Source organism: Quercus suber, unplaced genomic scaffold, assembly GCF_002906115.3.
Source record: "Quercus suber isolate HL8 unplaced genomic scaffold, Cork oak 2.0 scaffold_20, whole genome shotgun sequence".
Classification (NCBI taxonomy): domain Eukaryota; kingdom Viridiplantae; phylum Streptophyta; class Magnoliopsida; order Fagales; family Fagaceae; genus Quercus; species Quercus suber.
In genome coordinates, this window is record NW_027069485.1 from 1,209,239 (window position 1) to 1,226,806 (window position 17,568).

At 36.3% G+C, this 17,568-nt stretch overlaps 3 protein-coding genes across 3 annotated transcripts; 1 reads left to right on the forward strand and 2 right to left on the reverse strand.

Moving 5' to 3' along the window:
- The first annotated feature begins 556 nt into the window (after window positions 1–556).
- On the forward strand, window positions 557–1,306 carry LOC136063121 (secreted RxLR effector protein 161-like). Its single transcript, XM_065763036.1, has one exon. It carries the CDS (start codon window positions 557–559, stop codon window positions 1,304–1,306), a length of 750 nt encoding a protein of 249 aa, XP_065619108.1.
- Window positions 1,307–7,734: 6,428 nt separating this feature from the next.
- LOC112003802 (zinc finger BED domain-containing protein RICESLEEPER 1-like) lies at window positions 7,735–9,256 on the reverse strand. The gene is made up of 4 exons (XM_065763042.1): window positions 8,653–9,256; window positions 8,060–8,461; window positions 7,936–8,001; window positions 7,735–7,832 (listed from the first exon to the last, which is right to left on the reverse strand). Exons 1-4 carry the CDS (start codon window positions 9,254–9,256, stop codon window positions 7,735–7,737), a joined length of 1,170 nt encoding a protein of 389 aa, XP_065619114.1.
- A 6,177-nt stretch (window positions 9,257–15,433) lies between these two features.
- Window positions 15,434–16,955, reverse strand: LOC136063128 (zinc finger BED domain-containing protein RICESLEEPER 1-like). Its single transcript, XM_065763046.1, has 4 exons — window positions 16,352–16,955; window positions 15,759–16,160; window positions 15,635–15,700; window positions 15,434–15,531 (listed from the first exon to the last, which is right to left on the reverse strand). The coding sequence occupies exons 1-4, from the start codon at window positions 16,953–16,955 to the stop codon at window positions 15,434–15,436; spliced, it is 1,170 nt and encodes a 389-aa protein (XP_065619118.1).
- Between the last annotated feature and the right edge of the window lie 613 nt (window positions 16,956–17,568).

Genomic DNA, 17,568 nt, shown 5'->3' on the forward strand with positions numbered 1-17,568 from the left:
GCGTAATGCAATTGGGAACAAATGGGTTCTTAAAATCAAACGCAAGGCGGATGGGTCAATAGAAAGGTATAAAGCTCGATTAGTGGCAAAAGGATACACTCAAAAGGAGGGTGTTGACTACGAGGAAACCTTTTCTCCAGTTGTGAGGTTTGCCTCTATTCGACTCATTCTGGCCATTGTTGCAAACTTAAATTTGGAATTATACCAAATGGACATTAAGACAGCTTTTCTCAATGGAAAACTAGATGAAGAAATCTATATGGATCAACCTATTGGCTTTGTGACCAAAGGTCAAGAACACAAAGTGTGCAAACTTAAGTGATCCATATATGGTTTAAAGCAGTCATCTAGACAGTGGTATCTGAGATTTCATTGAGCCATTCTCTCAAATGGGTTTACGATGATCGAAGAAGATCACTGTGTCTATATAAAACGATCCAAGGGAAGTTTCATTATTTTGTCATTGTATGTCGATGACATATTATTGGTCGATAATGATATGGAGATGATTATTGCCACAAAAGGGTGGTTGTTCTCTAACTTTTAGATGAAGGACATGGGTGAGGCAAATTATATTCTAGGGGTTAAAATCCTTAGGGATCGCTCAAAGAAACTTTTAGGTTTATCACAACAAACCTATATTAAGAAAGTTTTTGAGCGCTTCCAAATGCATAACTACAAACCCAAAGATACTCCAGTTGCCAAAAATGAGAGTTTAAGTCTGGATATGTGTCCTAATACTGAAGATGAAAAAGAAAAGATGGCTCGTGTTCCTTATGCTAATGTAGTTGGAAGCTTGATGTATGTAATGATGTGTACTCGACCTGATATATGTTATGCTGTTGGATTAGTTAGCAGATTTCAGTCTAATCCAGGACTTGCTCATTGGAGAGCTGTCAAGAGGATATTAAGGTATCTAAAAGGGACAGTGGACTACATCCTTTGTTATCAGGGATCAAATTTACGTATGATTGGCTATAGTGATGTTGATTGGGGTAGTGACCTAGATGAATGCAAATCTACATCTGGATATGCTTTCTTGCTAAATAATGGCACTATCACTTGGAGTAGCAAAAAACAACCCTGTATAGCATTATCAACTATGGAAGTAGAGTATGTAGCATGTTCAGTAGCTATTCAGGAAGCAGTTTGGTTGAGGAGGTTCTTTCAGAATCTTGAGGTTGTCAAGGATGCCTCGGATCCCGTTACGGTACATTGTGATAGCATGGTAGCACTTGCCTATGCTAAAGACTTTAAGTATCATGGTAGAACCAAACATATTGATATACGAAATCACTACATTTGAGACATGGTTGCTCACAATGAAGTGGTTCTAAAACACATTTCTACAAGCCTCATGATTGCTAATCCACTAACAAAGTCTATAGGAAGGGATGCCTTTCAGGCTCATGTTAAGAGCTTAGGGCTACATAGAATATGATGATATGTTGTTTTTAGTTACCATGTATTGTATTTTTTTTGGGATATTTTGTTTTAAATACATATGATGTTATTCAGTTAATAATATGTATGTTTACACGCACATATAACATATGATGAGTTCTATGGTATGAAAGGTATGTCGGCAGGCTTAGGTCGGCTCACTCACACGAGCGATTGCCTTTGGCACTTGAGTAGTGAGCGGTGATGAGACGTGTGAGAGACTCGTTCACACGTGTAAACATTTTTTCCTTTCTATATATTGGGTGGCAGTACCCATTGCAGTTTCAATTTCTAGGGTTTGTTTGAGTTTAGTTGTACTTTTACACATTGTTGTGGATACCGTTCCATTCCAGCCAGAATGGCCGGAAAATACTGTACCAGTAAGCAAATCGGAATGGCAAACCCCCCCTGTTCCACCTCGAATTATTTCGAGCGTTTTGGGTCATTTCGGCATATTCTAGCCGAAATTTAAGATTCGGCCGGTATGAATTTTAAGGGAAAAAAATGAAAAATGCACATACCAAACTGTACAGCTACATCTTTAAAAACCATCAGCGGTGAGTTTGATTCGGGGATGATGTGTTGTTTTAAGGGAACTTAAAGTGAGAACTGAGATGTGGAAAAGAATACCACGAGGAGGAGAGCCAAAGGAAACTAGAGGAAGCACCAAAAGTTGAAGAAGAAGATGATAAATTATAAAGAGAGAAGTGGAAGTCCCAAAACATGTGGAGAAGAAACAACCAGAGAAAAAGTAAAAAAGATACAAGTGTGAAACAGATGAGTGCTAAAAGGAAAAGGAAAAAATAAAAATAAAAATAAGAAAAATGCTGGAATTAGAAAATGAACTTGGCTTGGGCAGTGTGCTAGACGAATTTTTATAAAGCCACTGACAACCTTTTCAATAACTTGGAATGGAAGAGTGTTATAAAGATTTGAGAGTAGTCATGTCTCCAGAGAGGTGCATTAAAAGAGTTTAGTACTTTAATGAAAGAAAATAATTTAAATGAAGTAATTATATTACAAAAAAGTATATTTTAATCAAATATGTACTTATAACTTTAAAACCCTTTCTATCAAAAAAGAAAAAAAAAACCTTTAAAATCCTTAATAATTCATATGATTTTTTTTATCAATATATATTTATAAAATAGCAAAACTCTAAAATGGTATGCAACGGTACACCGAAATAGACCGGTACCGAAATATTTCATTCCAATAGACAAATCAAAACGGGCTACGAAACGGTATTCATAACATTGCTTTTACATATGTGAAAAGGGGGAATGGTTGAGATTGAGATTAGTAGTCGGCACACTACTTAGATTGAGTAGTGCGCCAACTACTAATCTCAATTTGACATCATATTATCGATGATGCCATGGGCTGGGCGTTGTACTTTAACTTGACAGTTCCTTCTTTTAGATCTATTTCTTCTTTCTCTTTTAGTTCCGCAGGGCCTTCTTTTGGATTTTTTTTTCTTTTTTCTTTTGTTGAAATTAACATCTAATTCTAGATTTTTTGTTTTTGTATGCAATATTATATATATATATATATATATATTAATTACAACTAATCTAAATCATTAGCTATTTCGCCTTTTTTTTTCTTTCTTTTCTTTTCTTTGATCTATCCATGTCTATTGCACATCTATAATATGGGTTGATCTAATTATTGTTTTATAGATCTAGTTGATTGTAATCTAATTATTGTTTTATAGATCTATATATTTTTTTTCTTTTGAGATAAAAGATAGAAATAGATCTATATAATTGTATTTTTTTTTATAGTAGAAGTTTTTTTTTTTTTTTTGAGATTCAGTAGATGTATATAATTGTTTATTCATATAATGTTTGATTGAAATTTAATTATTGTTTTATAGATCTATATAATTGTTGATTGAAAAGTGACTAAAACTAAAAGTGCAAAAGATCATTCTGTTGCAGAGGAAAAGAAGCAGAAAATTAAGGTAAGTTCGACTACTCAAATGGCGGAGGTTGCTCAGCAGCCCCACCGAACACAATGAGTCTTTTAAGTTGGAACTGTCGGGAGCTTGGGAACCTCCGAACAATTAATGCCTTGGCAAAGGTGGTGAATAAAAAAGAGCCCATTATTGTTTTCCTTATGGAAACAAAATTGAAAAAAAGATTGGCTGGATTTAATCAAGGAAAAATGAAAAATGAAAAATTGTTTTGCTGTTCTTAGTATTGGGAATAGTGGTGGTCTTATTTTGTTGTGGAAAGAAGATTTGAGGGTAGATGTGAAAACTTTTTCTCAAAATCATATTGATGCTTGGGTGGATGGTGGAGAAATTGGTTGGTGGCACTTTACGGGTTTCTATGGTCATTCAGATACAACTAAGAGTTATATATTTTGGGCTAAATTGAAGCAATTGAAATGTACATCTTCTTTACCATGGCTGGTTATTGGTGATTTTAATGAGATTATAGGTCTCTCGGAGAAGGAGGGTGGTTGTATTCATCCTAGAAAGCAGATGGAGGATTTTGTGACTATTGATTATTGTAGTTTGTGTGACTTGGGTTTTATTGGGTCTAAGTTTACTTGGCTTTATCAAACATCTTGTGGTGTTCAAATAAGAGAGAGATTGGATAGAGCATTGGCTAACTTGGGATGGAGGTCTCTTTATCCTATGGCTAAGCTTCATCATTTGTCTTCTTCGGTTTCGAATCACTCTCTATTATCCATTCACTTGTTTCAATGACCAAAGAAAAGAAGAAATAGGAAAGTTTTCAGGTTTGAATCAATGTGGTTGAAGGATTCAAGATGTGAAAAGTTTGTAAAGGATGCATGGGAGTGTGGTCAATTGGTAGGATTGGATTAGGTTCTCCAAGAATGTTTGGAGCGGTGTAAGGCTGACTTATCCACTTGGAATGAAGCTAAATTTGGTCATGTGGGAAGGAATATTGTGGAACTTCAAAAAAAATTAGAGTAGTTAGAATTGCAACTTGTTTCTAAGGAAATAGTGGATACATTGCGACATACTCAAATTGAATTGAATTGTTGGTTGGATAGATGATATATGGAGGCAACAGTCAAGGATTAATTGGTTTCAACATGGTGATAGGAACACAAGCTTCTTTCGTGCCAAGGCATCTGCTAGACAAAGAAAGAACTTCATGCATGGGCTATTAGATGATGATAGGGTTTGCCAAGTTGAAGAGGATAAAATGGCGGAGATTGCAATTGGGTATTATAGGGATCTTTTCTCTACTAGTAATCCAGTGGAATTTTCTGAATTACTCTTAGCTGTGAAGCCTTAAGTGACTCAAGCAATGAATGATTGGCTGGTTCGCCCTTTTGTAGAGAGTGAAGTCAAGGGAGCTTTGAAACAAATGTACCCTCTGAAGGCATCGGGGCCTGATGGGATGCCTCCTCTTTTCTTCCAACATTTCTGAAGCACTAGTAGCATAGTGGTCACCAAAACGGTGCTTGATTTTCTAAACTTTGGTATCTCTCCACCACATTTTAATGATACCCATATATCTCTTGTTCCAAAAATTAATGAGCCAAAGAAGATTACTGATTATAGGCCTATTAGTTTATGTAATGTTGTTTACAAGATTGCATCAAAAGCGATTGCAAATAGGCTGAAATGGTTTTTACCCTCGCTTATTAGTGATACACAAAGTGCTTTTGTTCATGGAAGGTTGATTACTGATAATGTTTTGGTGGCTTTTGAAACAATGCACCATATTAGTCAGAAAAATGGGGGTAAGGTAGGGGAAATGGCTTTCAAACTAGATATGAGTAAAACTTATGATAGGGTAGAATGGGCTTGGTTGGAAAAGGTTATGGAGAAATTGGGTTTTGCTGATAGGATGAGGGATTTGATCATGAGATGTGTTTCTACGGTAACTTATTTAGTCAAAATTAATGGGGTACCGAGGGGGCATATTATTCCCTCTAAGGGGATTCATCAAGGAGACCATTTATCACCTTATCTCTTTCTCTTATGTGCAGAAGGTTTGTCTGCTTTGATTCAATTAGCAGTGGATAAGAGTCAAATGAAGGGTGTGAAAATTTGCGGAAGATGTCCAAAACTATCTCACTTGTTTTTTTGCAGATGATAGTCTGATTTTTTGCAAGGCGACATTAAAGGAATGTGATGAACTTCAAAGATTGCTTGAGGTGTATGAGAAAGCTTCCGATCAACGATTAAACCGTGCAAAAACATCTTTGTTCTTCAGTAGTAATACCTCAAGAGATGTCCAAAAGGAGATAAAGAATCGGTTTGGTGCCCAAATAATTAAGTAACATGAGAAGTATCTCGGTTTGCCTTCTTTGGTTGGGAGAAACAAAAGAATTACCTTCAATGCTATCAAGGAGAAATTTGGGAAAGTGTTGGCGGGTTGGAAAGAGAAGCTACTCTCAAAGGCGGGGAAAGAAGTTCTAATTAAAGCAGTGGCTCAAGCAGTACCGACTTATACTATGAGTTGTTTCAAACTTCCAGACTCGCTTTGTGATGATTTAATAGGAATGATTAGGAATTTTTGGTAGGGACAAAAAAATGAGGAAAGGAAAATAGCATGGCTTAGTTGGGAGAAAATGTGTGAACCAAAGTGTAACAGAGGAATGGGATTCAAAGATTTAAAATTGTTTAATAAAGCTTTGCTTGCAAAACAGGGCTAATATCATTAAATGGGTGGCAACTCTCTTGTCTATAGGGTTCTTAAGGCAAAATATTTCCCAACTTGTGATTTTATTAATGCCTTGATTGGACATAATCCCTCTTATACTTGGAGGAGTTTAATTTTTGCCCAAAGACTAGTTCTTGAAGGTTTAAGATGGAGGGTTGACAATGGAGCAAATATAAGGGTTTGGCAAGATAAGTGGCTACCAAGGGGTTCGACTTATTGTGTCATTTCTCCAAGGTTATTTCTGAATATTGATACAAGGGTGGCTGACTTAATTGATTCGAACACAGCCAAGTGGAAGAATGACGTAATTGATTGTCTTTTTCTACCTCATGAAGCTGACTTAATTAAAAGTATTCCTTTGAGTGCTACTTTACCGGCGGACAAACAAGTTTGGGCTGTCACTAACAATGGACTTTTCATTGTTGGGAGTGCATATAAATTGGTGGCTTCCTTGTTCAAAACAAAATGCCATGGTACTACTTCTGATGGTAGTCTTCTAAGTAGGGTTGTCCATGGGTCGGGCCGGGTCGGTTTTGGGCCCAAACCGAACTCGACCCGATTGGATCGGGTTACTAAATTTCATAACCGAATTCGACCGAATATTTGGGTCGGATCCGACATTTCGGGTTATCGGTTCTCTGGGTCGGAGTCATCGGTTTGACGGGTCTGGGCCTCAGATTGGGCCGGACATTTTTACATAGTTAAAATTTTGAAAGTTTCATTTTTTTAGGCCTTTTTAGCCCAAATTACACGGTTTGGCAATCTGCTAAACCCCATTGATTTCAAATTTTTTGAATTCCATATATTTCAAATTGGGCCTCATTTTACTTAATTTATTGAGCCTTCAATCAGAACATATCTAAAAGGCCCAAAAAATGGCTATTCCTTTTATCACCTGTGATTAAAAGTTAAAACAACATACCAAAATCCTTTTTTTTTTTTTTTTTAAATCACCTGTGATCTGAAACAAGATGCTACTATCAATCCAAATACATAATTTTCCCACATTATCCACAAAAAATAAACACAACAAATAATATGTAATCTGTTGCTCAAAAAATATAACAATAATAATATGTAATCTGTTAAGTGTTAAGCAGTAAGTTGCTCAACACCTATAAAACCTGCCATCCACAACAATCAATATTTCCAGCAACAAATAAATCACAACAGATAATATACTTAGTAACATAGAGGCAATTACTGCAAGTTTTTTAGGCAATAACCCATAAGGCAGAAAGCTTGGTAGTTATACAATGTTCCAAGCAATATAATTAGTTACAACAATCAAATATCATAGGTATTTCAAAAAAATAGCTTTTCCAAAGCATTGAATGACTACTCTATAGTTTATAAGTCGATGACTAATAGAAAAGAAAACCTATGAACTAAGATTTCTTTTCTATAAGTATTGACAGATGAGTATTGTTACAAGCTAGAAAAGCAATATGTCCAAAAAAGCTTCCAGAATATTCCCAAAATGCTGCCTTCTTTATAAAATAAATTACCATCCTCCTACAATAGACAAAAAAATATTCAACAAACAATACATTAGTACCAAATACAAAACCAACTAGTAAGAAAACCAAGTTTATAATAGTAGAGGGCTGAAGGCAGAATCATACCAAGTCAGTGATTAATCATCAATGCTGATTAAGGGTCGCTTGCCTGAAGTAGAGCCCTTGCTTGAGCTGGTATTTACTGTTGCACTTGCTGTTGGTTGTTGATTTAAAGCTAAAAAAGAATAGGAAATAAACACAACAGATTAAATTTTGCTTGAATACATGAAACATTCAATAAAATTAATAGACTAAGTTTCAGAATTTAAACATATTACCTAAGTCAAGTAACTCCTCCTCCAATGCCTCCACATCATCCCTTGACTGGCGATGAGAAATTGGAACTTTGAAGCCAATTTTGTGAACATATAAGGTTTTGAACCATTAGAGGAGACAATGAACTTCGAAATGGATCAACAATTCGACCTCCAGTGCTAAATGCTGCCTCAGATGCAACAGTGGAAACTGGCACAGCCAGCACATCCTTAGCAACTTTAGATAACACTTGGTACCTATTACAATTGTCCCTCCACCACTCCAATATTTCAAAATTCACACCCTTTCTACCATCACAGTTTTTAGCCAAATACTTCTCAAGCTCATTACTACAACCTACAGATTGCTCAACTTGCAAAAAACGTTCATATCGCGAGTGAACCATCACATATGGATTACTAGCATCACTTTCCAATTCTGCCCTCTCACTCCCACTTTGTTCTTGCACATTTGGTGAATGAATAGAAGTGTAAAAATTATACAACTTATACAAAAGATCTTTCACCTTATCAACCATAACTTCTGCAACTACATTCCCATAAATTTCAGAAAATGAAAACTTCAAAAACCTCAATTTTTTTGTGGATCAAGAACTACAGCCACATACAAAAGAGGATTAATTTTCTCCCCTTCCCCCCAATACTTCTCAAATTTAGTTTGCATGTTTGTGGCTGTGCTTTTCAAGAGAGTGTTTAGGGATTTAACTAAATTGGAAATACTCTCCTGAATAACAAAGATCTCATCATAGAAGACATTTGAAGTAACGTACAAAGAACCAGAAAATTTCTTCGTTGCATTGTAAAAAAGCCTTAAGAAAGTCACAAATGCCCCACAATTTTGAAAATCAGTCATACACGGAGACCCCAAACCACCACTATCTTCCTTGGTCCTAAAGTACGACGAATAACCATCATCTTCAAAATCCATTCGAAGGAACACTTTCTCAAATTTTTCAGCAGTTTCTAACATGATATAGGTTGAGTTCCACCTAGTAGGTACATCTAGACTAAGAAGACTCTTGGACTCCATACCTAACCTCTCCATAAAACTCCTAAAAGTTTGACTTCTATTAGGTGAGGACTTCACATACCTCACAGCTTCACGCACCTTAGCAACAGATGCATCTATCTCTTTCAAACCCTCCCCCACAATGAGATTTAGTATATGGGCACAACACCTCATGTGCATGTACTCATTTCCTAAAACTGTCCCATTCCAATCTTTAGTCACCCTTTGCAAAAATTTAATTGTTGTTAAATTTGAGCTAGCATTATCCACTGTCAAGGTAAATATCCCATCAATACCCCACTCACGCAATGACATCTCAATCTTTCTACCTATAGTCTCCCCCTTGTGGTCTTCAACTTGACAAAAATTTAAAATTCTCTTATGTAATTTTCAAGCATCATCAATAAAGTGATATGTGAGACACATATAATTTAGATTTTGAATAGAAGTCCATGTGTTCGTAGTGAGACACACCCTACAACCCTTCAAGGATTTCCTTAGCTTCTCTCTCTCACTATTATAAATGCCAATCACATCTCTAGCCACAGTTTGATGAGATGAGATATCATTTAATCGAAGCTTAGGTTGTAAAGTAGTTACATATTTCTTAAACCCATATCCCTCAACATACCTAAAAGGCAACTCATCAATTATAATCATTTCGACCAATGCCTTTCTAGAAGCCTCAACAGAAAAGGATGTTGACACAAGGTGGAATCCGTCTTGTCCATCCTTTTTGGGTTCAAAAGCTAATGTTTTCTGCCCTTTAACTAGATCATCTCTATTTGGGTTCTTGGGACATATTGGCACATGGGCTAACAAATTACTAGTACCAGAAGTCTTACTACCAGCATTATACGTTTTTTGACAATAATTACAAATAGCCTTAGTTCTACTAGTATCACCCTCACCTATCTTTACTTTTTCAAAGTGACCCCAAACAATAGACTTTTTCCTACCACTACAAGTACCACTAACAGGGGCTGTCATACTCACTTGGCATGGTGGAATTGGGGGCAACTCAGAAGCAACAGCTGCTTCAGATTGGGTAGCAGCAGAAGCTTGGGTAGCAGCAGAAGCTTCAACTTGGGTGGGAATAGCACCATCATCTTCTGTAGCAGCTAGTGTTTGGATAGAGGGTTCATTAGTGGGGGTTTCCATGACCTAAAGAAACAAAGATACGTATTAGCAAACTAGGGTAACAAGTATAATTCATAGCTCTAATAATAAATAATAACCACACAAACCAAAAAAGAAAACTAGTATCTTGCAAGATCACAGATATAATCAGAAGAGATTATTAAAAAGAAAGATCACAGAATATCATGAAATTATTATTATTTTTTTAAATTCTACAATCACACTCTGCCTCCATTGAATTCTTTGTACAAACTAATAGAAAAGCAAAATCAAAAGCATTTGCAAGCCACATTAATGAACCTCTCATGAATTACATTCAATAGTTTCCCTTTCAACAATCTTATATTTATCATTTAAATTACTCTACCCCTTTTTGTAAAAAAAACATCAAATAATCACCAGAGTCCCTACATATTATTATTATTATTTTTTTTTTACTAAACACAAATGGCATATAATATCAGTGAATGAGTTGGCACCTCAACCACATAAACCAAACATTAATAACATTAACACAAACCATAGGTAACGAGTAAAACACACATGACACAGATAGAGATAAGTCAACATACAAGGTGATTGTCAACCACAGCAATAAAAAATGACAATATTTAAAAACTTAAACTAGAACCTATAAAAAAAAATGCAGGACACCATACCATAAACCTTAAACCCAACCATTTGAATTTCCAATAAAACAAAAGGAGGTTACATTTATGATTTTGAATTATAAAAAACTTACAAAAGCCAAAGAAAACTGCAACACAACTAAACTAGGCCCAACATGTGAGCTGACATTTCTATCTAAAGGTTTTAAAAAAATGCATCAATAGAACTAGTGGTGAAAAGTAAACTTCTTGCTGCCATGTGAATTTCTTTCACTAATAAGCACAAATAATGAGGAACAACATGGCCTGTTTCAAACAAAAGATCTGTTTCCTCAACAATATAGTCACAAACATACTCATGATAGAAGGATCAAGTTCATGGTCAACTATGATTCTCAACATATTAACACAAAATATTTATTAGGATCAGCCAAATGTGTTCAAGGACCTTAAACCCAGAAAACCCAACCATTTGAATTTCCATTACAACTAAACCACAAAAAACCCAGAAAACCCAACTCTCATTTCAACTAAATCCTTCCACATAAACCAAAACCCAGAATAAAAAAACACTAAAAACCCATTTTCATACACTCGAAACAAAGATCTAAAAACCCATTTTCATCATCAAATGAAAAACAAACACAAATATACAAATATAACTACAAGTATATACATATAAACATATTCAAAAAGTACCTTTAAGAAAACCGGGTTTCAAACTTGAGGCAGATAATGATACTTGGAGTCAGCCTTCAATCCTGTATAAAATTAAAACAGGATCAAAATTGATTAAAGAAAAGAACAAAGAATAAAAGTAAAATAATTAGGGTTTCTAAGTTTTTTTTAGTTAGGGTTTCATAGTATGAATCTTTGGGTTTATTTGATTTTAACATTTGATTTCCATAACAAATGAAATCAACGAGACTAACAAAAAAGAAAGATGAGAAACAAAGAAAATTACCTTACTGACTCAGTGAAGAGTACACAGTGGCTGGGTGAGGACTAAACACCGGCGGTAGCTATGGAGAGAGTGGACAGCGGCGGCAGCGCTAGGCATTGGAGGCGGAGAGGGGAGTGGGTAACGGCATTGGAGGCGGCTAGGGTTTGTACTTTGGATTTGGAGTAACGGTTTAGACTTTATAGAGTGTGAGATTGTGAGAGTTTGAGAGAGTTTGAGAGAGCCAAGTAAAGAAGTGAGAGTCTAAGACTGAAGAAATGAAGACTAAAGAGGTGAGGAAGATTGAAAAGGGGGGGAGGAGGCGTGAATGGGAAGCCATGAGTCCATGCCTGAACTCTGTCTCTGAAGTGAAAACTGAAGAGTGAAGAGACTCGTGAAAGGAAGGGAGAGATATCAGATCTTTCCCATTTCATTCGCACCATTAGATTGGCTTTTAATCTTGAATTATAACCATTGATTTAGAATGGATTACTGTGCCACTGTTACCGGTCATATCATGCTCAGTTAATCAGTTTTACTCTCATCATCAACACCGTTAATTTTAAATTTTAATTTAAGATGGACGGCTAATATTCATTGGGACAGTGTGTGCTTTGAATCTCGGGCTGAGTGGCCATGGGCTGTCCTGGCATGTGTCAAATCAGTACAGGATTTTTTTGTTTATAAATAATTCGGTCAGTTCGGTTTGTACGGGTAAAAAATATTGAAATCCGAATCCGAACCGAATTATTCAGGTTTTCTACTTGCCAACTCGTGACCGACCGTAGAGTGTATTCGGAGCCGCCCGTGGACCTTCGATTCGGGCGGGTTCGGTCAGGCAGGTTGGTTGATCCGGGTCAATGGACACCCCTACTTCTAAGAAGATTTTGGAAGAAAGTGTGGTCGTTGCCTATTCCTCATAAGGTGCATCATTTTTGTGGGCGTGCTTGCCGCGACACTTTACCAACGAAAGCCAAACTGATGCGGCATAATGTTATTGCTGAAGATTTGTGTGTGCGCTACTTGGATAGTGCAGAAACGAATGGCCATATTTTTGGGATTGTCCGAAAGCACAGGCGGCTTGGACTGCTTCAAAATTGCATCTGTTACCTCTTACTACTAATATTGTATCTTTTTAGGATCTGTTATGGCATGAACTGATGACTAATAATTCTGGGGATGAGAAGTGTTCACAGCTGGTTATGATTGCTTGGACTTTATGGTGTAATAGGAATGAAATATATCATGGAGGTGAAGCCAAAAATGGCCTGGAAGTGGCTCGATATGTAGCTTGTTATCTTCAGGAATATTGGTCAGCCATTGAGAAGCACGACTCCACTACTTCTAATCTGGTTCAGCACTCCGGCAACAGTTAGGAAGTTGCTCAGTATTCGGCCTAGACTTGTCCTCCTTCGGGTTTATGCAAAATAAATGTTGATGGTGCTCTTTTTCCCTCAAAGAAGTTGGCTGGCATTGGTGTAGTCATTAGAGATCAACAAGGTAGGTTGTTGGCTGCATTATGCAGAAAAATCAGAGCTCAATTGGGGGTAATCGAAATTAAGGCAAAGGCATATAAAGCCGGTGTGTTGCTGGCAAGACATTTGGGGCTGAAAAATGGGGTGTTGGAGGGAGATTCCTTAATTATTTCAAATGCTCTCAACCAGGTTTCACAAGCTCCTACTTCGGTTGCAGCTATTGTGGAAGGAATTCATTTTCTAAGTTCTGATGTTGGAATTGTTGGTTATTCTCAAGTGCAAAGGACTGGTAATCAACCAGCCCATATTTTAGCAAGACAAGCTCAAAGCCTTGTTAATGATGTAATTTGGATTGAAGAAATTCCTTGTTATATTCAGCAAGCTTTTATCCATGATGTATTTGGATCTTGATATTTTAATAATATGTCAGTATGTGTTTATAAAAAAAAAGGGTTGTTTTATAGATCTATATAATTGTTGATTTTAATTTAATGGTTGTTTTATAGATCTATATAATGGTTGATTTAAATTTAACTTCAAATCATTATCTTTTTATTTTTATAAAATTAAAAGCTTTTTTTTTTATTATTTTGTAAGTGTGGGGCCCGTGGGCCTGATAGCCTCAGCCCATCGGATAGTAGGCCCAAGGACAACGTCGAGGAGGACTGACCAGCCAAGGCTAAGTCAGGCAAAACCTCTGTTGTGACCCACGCCGAGGACCTGTTCGTCCTCGGCATTCTAAGGATAACTTTCGGGAGGGGACAAGCTCAGAGCAAGCTGTCACATTCGCACTTAATGCATTCACCTAACCCCTCTGGCCGCATTAATNTGAAGGTTTAAGATGGAGGGTTGACAATGGAGCAAATATAAGGGTTTGGCAAGATAAGTGGCTACCAAGGGGTTCGACTTATTGTGTCATTTCTCCAAGGTTATTTCTGAATATTGATACAAGGGTGGCTGACTTAATTGATTCGAACACAGCCAAGTGGAAGAATGACGTAATTGATTGTCTTTTTCTACCTCATGAAGCTGACTTAATTAAAAGTATTCCTTTGAGTGCTACTTTACCGGCGGACAAACAAGTTTGGGCTGTCACTAACAATGGACTTTTCATTGTTGGGAGTGCATATAAATTGGTGGCTTCCTTGTTCAAAACAAAATGCCATGGTACTACTTCTGATGGTAGTCTTCTAAGTAGGGTTGTCCATGGGTCGGGCCGGGTCGGTTTTGGGCCCAAACCGAACTCGACCCGATTGGATCGGGTTACTAAATTTCATAACCGAATTCGACCGAATATTTGGGTCGGATCCGACATTTCGGGTTATCGGTTCTCTGGGTCGGAGTCATCGGTTTGACGGGTCTGGGCCTCAGATTGGGCCGGACATTTTTACATAGTTAAAATTTTGAAAGTTTCATTTTTTTAGGCCTTTTTAGCCCAAATTACACGGTTTGGCAATCTGCTAAACCCCATTGATTTCAAATTTTTTGAATTCCATATATTTCAAATTGGGCCTCATTTTACTTAATTTATTGAGCCTTCAATCAGAACATATCTAAAAGGCCCAAAAAATGGCTATTCCTTTTATCACCTGTGATTAAAAGTTAAAACAACATACCAAAATCCTTTTTTTTTTTTTTTTAAATCACCTGTGATCTGAAACAAGATGCTACTATCAATCCAAATACATAATTTTCCCACATTATCCACAAAAAATAAACACAACAAATAATATGTAATCTGTTGCTCAAAAAATATAACAATAATAATATGTAATCTGTTAAGTGTTAAGCAGTAAGTTGCTCAACACCTATAAAACCTGCCATCCACAACAATCAATATTTCCAGCAACAAATAAATCACAACAGATAATATACTTAGTAACATAGAGGCAATTACTGCAAGTTTTTTAGGCAATAACCCATAAGGCAGAAAGCTTGGTAGTTATACAATGTTCCAAGCAATATAATTAGTTACAACAATCAAATATCATAGGTATTTCAAAAAAATAGCTTTTCCAAAGCATTGAATGACTACTCTATAGTTTATAAGTCGATGACTAATAGAAAAGAAAACCTATGAACTAAGATTTCTTTTCTATAAGTATTGACAGATGAGTATTGTTACAAGCTAGAAAAGCAATATGTCCAAAAAAGCTTCCAGAATATTCCCAAAATGCTGCCTTCTTTATAAAATAAATTACCATCCTCCTACAATAGACAAAAAAATATTCAACAAACAATACATTAGTACCAAATACAAAACCAACTAGTAAGAAAACCAAGTTTATAATAGTAGAGGGCTGAAGGCAGAATCATACCAAGTCAGTGATTAATCATCAATGCTGATTAAGGGTCGCTTGCCTGAAGTAGAGCCCTTGCTTGAGCTGGTATTTACTGTTGCACTTGCTGTTGGTTGTTGATTTAAAGCTAAAAAAGAATAGGAAATAAACACAACAGATTAAATTTTGCTTGAATACATGAAACATTCAATAAAATTAATAGACTAAGTTTCAGAATTTAAACATATTACCTAAGTCAAGTAACTCCTCCTCCAATGCCTCCACATCATCCCTTGACTGGCGATGAGAAATTGGAACTTTGAAGCCAATTTTGTGAACATATAAGGTTTTGAACCATTAGAGGAGACAATGAACTTCGAAATGGATCAACAATTCGACCTCCAGTGCTAAATGCTGCCTCAGATGCAACAGTGGAAACTGGCACAGCCAGCACATCCTTAGCAACTTTAGATAACACTTGGTACCTATTACAATTGTCCCTCCACCACTCCAATATTTCAAAATTCACACCCTTTCTACCATCACAGTTTTTAGCCAAATACTTCTCAAGCTCATTACTACAACCTACAGATTGCTCAACTTGCAAAAAACGTTCATATCGCGAGTGAACCATCACATATGGATTACTAGCATCACTTTCCAATTCTGCCCTCTCACTCCCACTTTGTTCTTGCACATTTGGTGAATGAATAGAAGTGTAAAAATTATACAACTTATACAAAAGATCTTTCACCTTATCAACCATAACTTCTGCAACTACATTCCCATAAATTTCAGAAAATGAAAACTTCAAAAACCTCAATTTTTTTGTGGATCAAGAACTACAGCCACATACAAAAGAGGATTAATTTTCTCCCCTTCCCCCCAATACTTCTCAAATTTAGTTTGCATGTTTGTGGCTGTGCTTTTCAAGAGAGTGTTTAGGGATTTAACTAAATTGGAAATACTCTCCTGAATAACAAAGATCTCATCATAGAAGACATTTGAAGTAACGTACAAAGAACCAGAAAATTTCTTCGTTGCATTGTAAAAAAGCCTTAAGAAAGTCACAAATGCCCCACAATTTTGAAAATCAGTCATACACGGAGACCCCAAACCACCACTATCTTCCTTGGTCCTAAAGTACGACGAATAACCATCATCTTCAAAATCCATTCGAAGGAACACTTTCTCAAATTTTTCAGCAGTTTCTAACATGATATAGGTTGAGTTCCACCTAGTAGGTACATCTAGACTAAGAAGACTCTTGGACTCCATACCTAACCTCTCCATAAAACTCCTAAAAGTTTGACTTCTATTAGGTGAGGACTTCACATACCTCACAGCTTCACGCACCTTAGCAACAGATGCATCTATCTCTTTCAAACCCTCCCCCACAATGAGATTTAGTATATGGGCACAACACCTCATGTGCATGTACTCATTTCCTAAAACTGTCCCATTCCAATCTTTAGTCACCCTTTGCAAAAATTTAATTGTTGTTAAATTTGAGCTAGCATTATCCACTGTCAAGGTAAATATCCCATCAATACCCCACTCACGCAATGACATCTCAATCTTTCTACCTATAGTCTCCCCTTGTGGTCTTCAACTTGACAAAAATTTAAAATTCTCTTATGTAATTTTCAAGCATCATCAATAAAGTGATATGTGAGACACATATAATTTAGATTTTGAATAGAAGTCCATGTGTTCGTAGTGAGACACACCCTACAACCCTTCAAGGATTTCCTTAGCTTCTCTCTCTCACTATTATAAATGCCAATCACATCTCTAGCCACAGTTTGATGAGATGAGATATCATTTAATCGAAGCTTAGGTTGTAAAGTAGTTACATATTTCTTAAACCCATATCCCTCAACATACCTAAAAGGCAACTCATCAATTATAATCATTTCGACCAATGCCTTTCTAGAAGCCTCAACAGAAAAGGATGTTGACACAAGGTGGAATCCGTCTTGTCCATCCTTTTTGGGTTCAAAAGCTAATGTTTTCTGCCCTTTAACTAGATCATCTCTATTTGGGTTCTTGGGACATATTGGCACATGGGCTAACAAATTACTAGTACCAGAAGTCTTACTACCAGCATTATACGTTTTTTGACAATAATTACAAATAGCCTTAGTTCTACTAGTATCACCCTCACCTATCTTTACTTTTTCAA

Excerpts from the sequence above, each read along its gene's own strand:
- LOC136063121 (XM_065763036.1), top strand. The coding sequence starts at position 557 with ATGGGTGAGGCAAATTATATTCTAGGGGTTAAAATCCTTAGGGATCGC.
- LOC112003802 (XM_065763042.1), bottom strand. The coding sequence starts at position 9,256 with ATGTCATTGCGTGAGTGGGGTATTGATGGGATATTTACCTTGACAGTG. Across the intron at positions 8,462-8,652 it reads GATCTTTGTTATTCAGGAGA|TTGCAGAAGTTATGGTTGAT; the intron begins GTATTTCCAATT and ends ATGGGAATGTAG. Across the intron at positions 7,833-7,935 it reads GGAGGAGTTACTTGACTTAG|CTTTAAATCAACAACCAACA; the intron begins GTAATATGTTTA and ends ATTCTTTTTTAG.
- LOC136063128 (XM_065763046.1), bottom strand. The coding sequence starts at position 16,955 with ATGTCATTGCGTGAGTGGGGTATTGATGGGATATTTACCTTGACAGTG. Across the intron at positions 16,161-16,351 it reads GATCTTTGTTATTCAGGAGA|TTGCAGAAGTTATGGTTGAT; the intron begins GTATTTCCAATT and ends ATGGGAATGTAG. Across the intron at positions 15,532-15,634 it reads GGAGGAGTTACTTGACTTAG|CTTTAAATCAACAACCAACA; the intron begins GTAATATGTTTA and ends ATTCTTTTTTAG.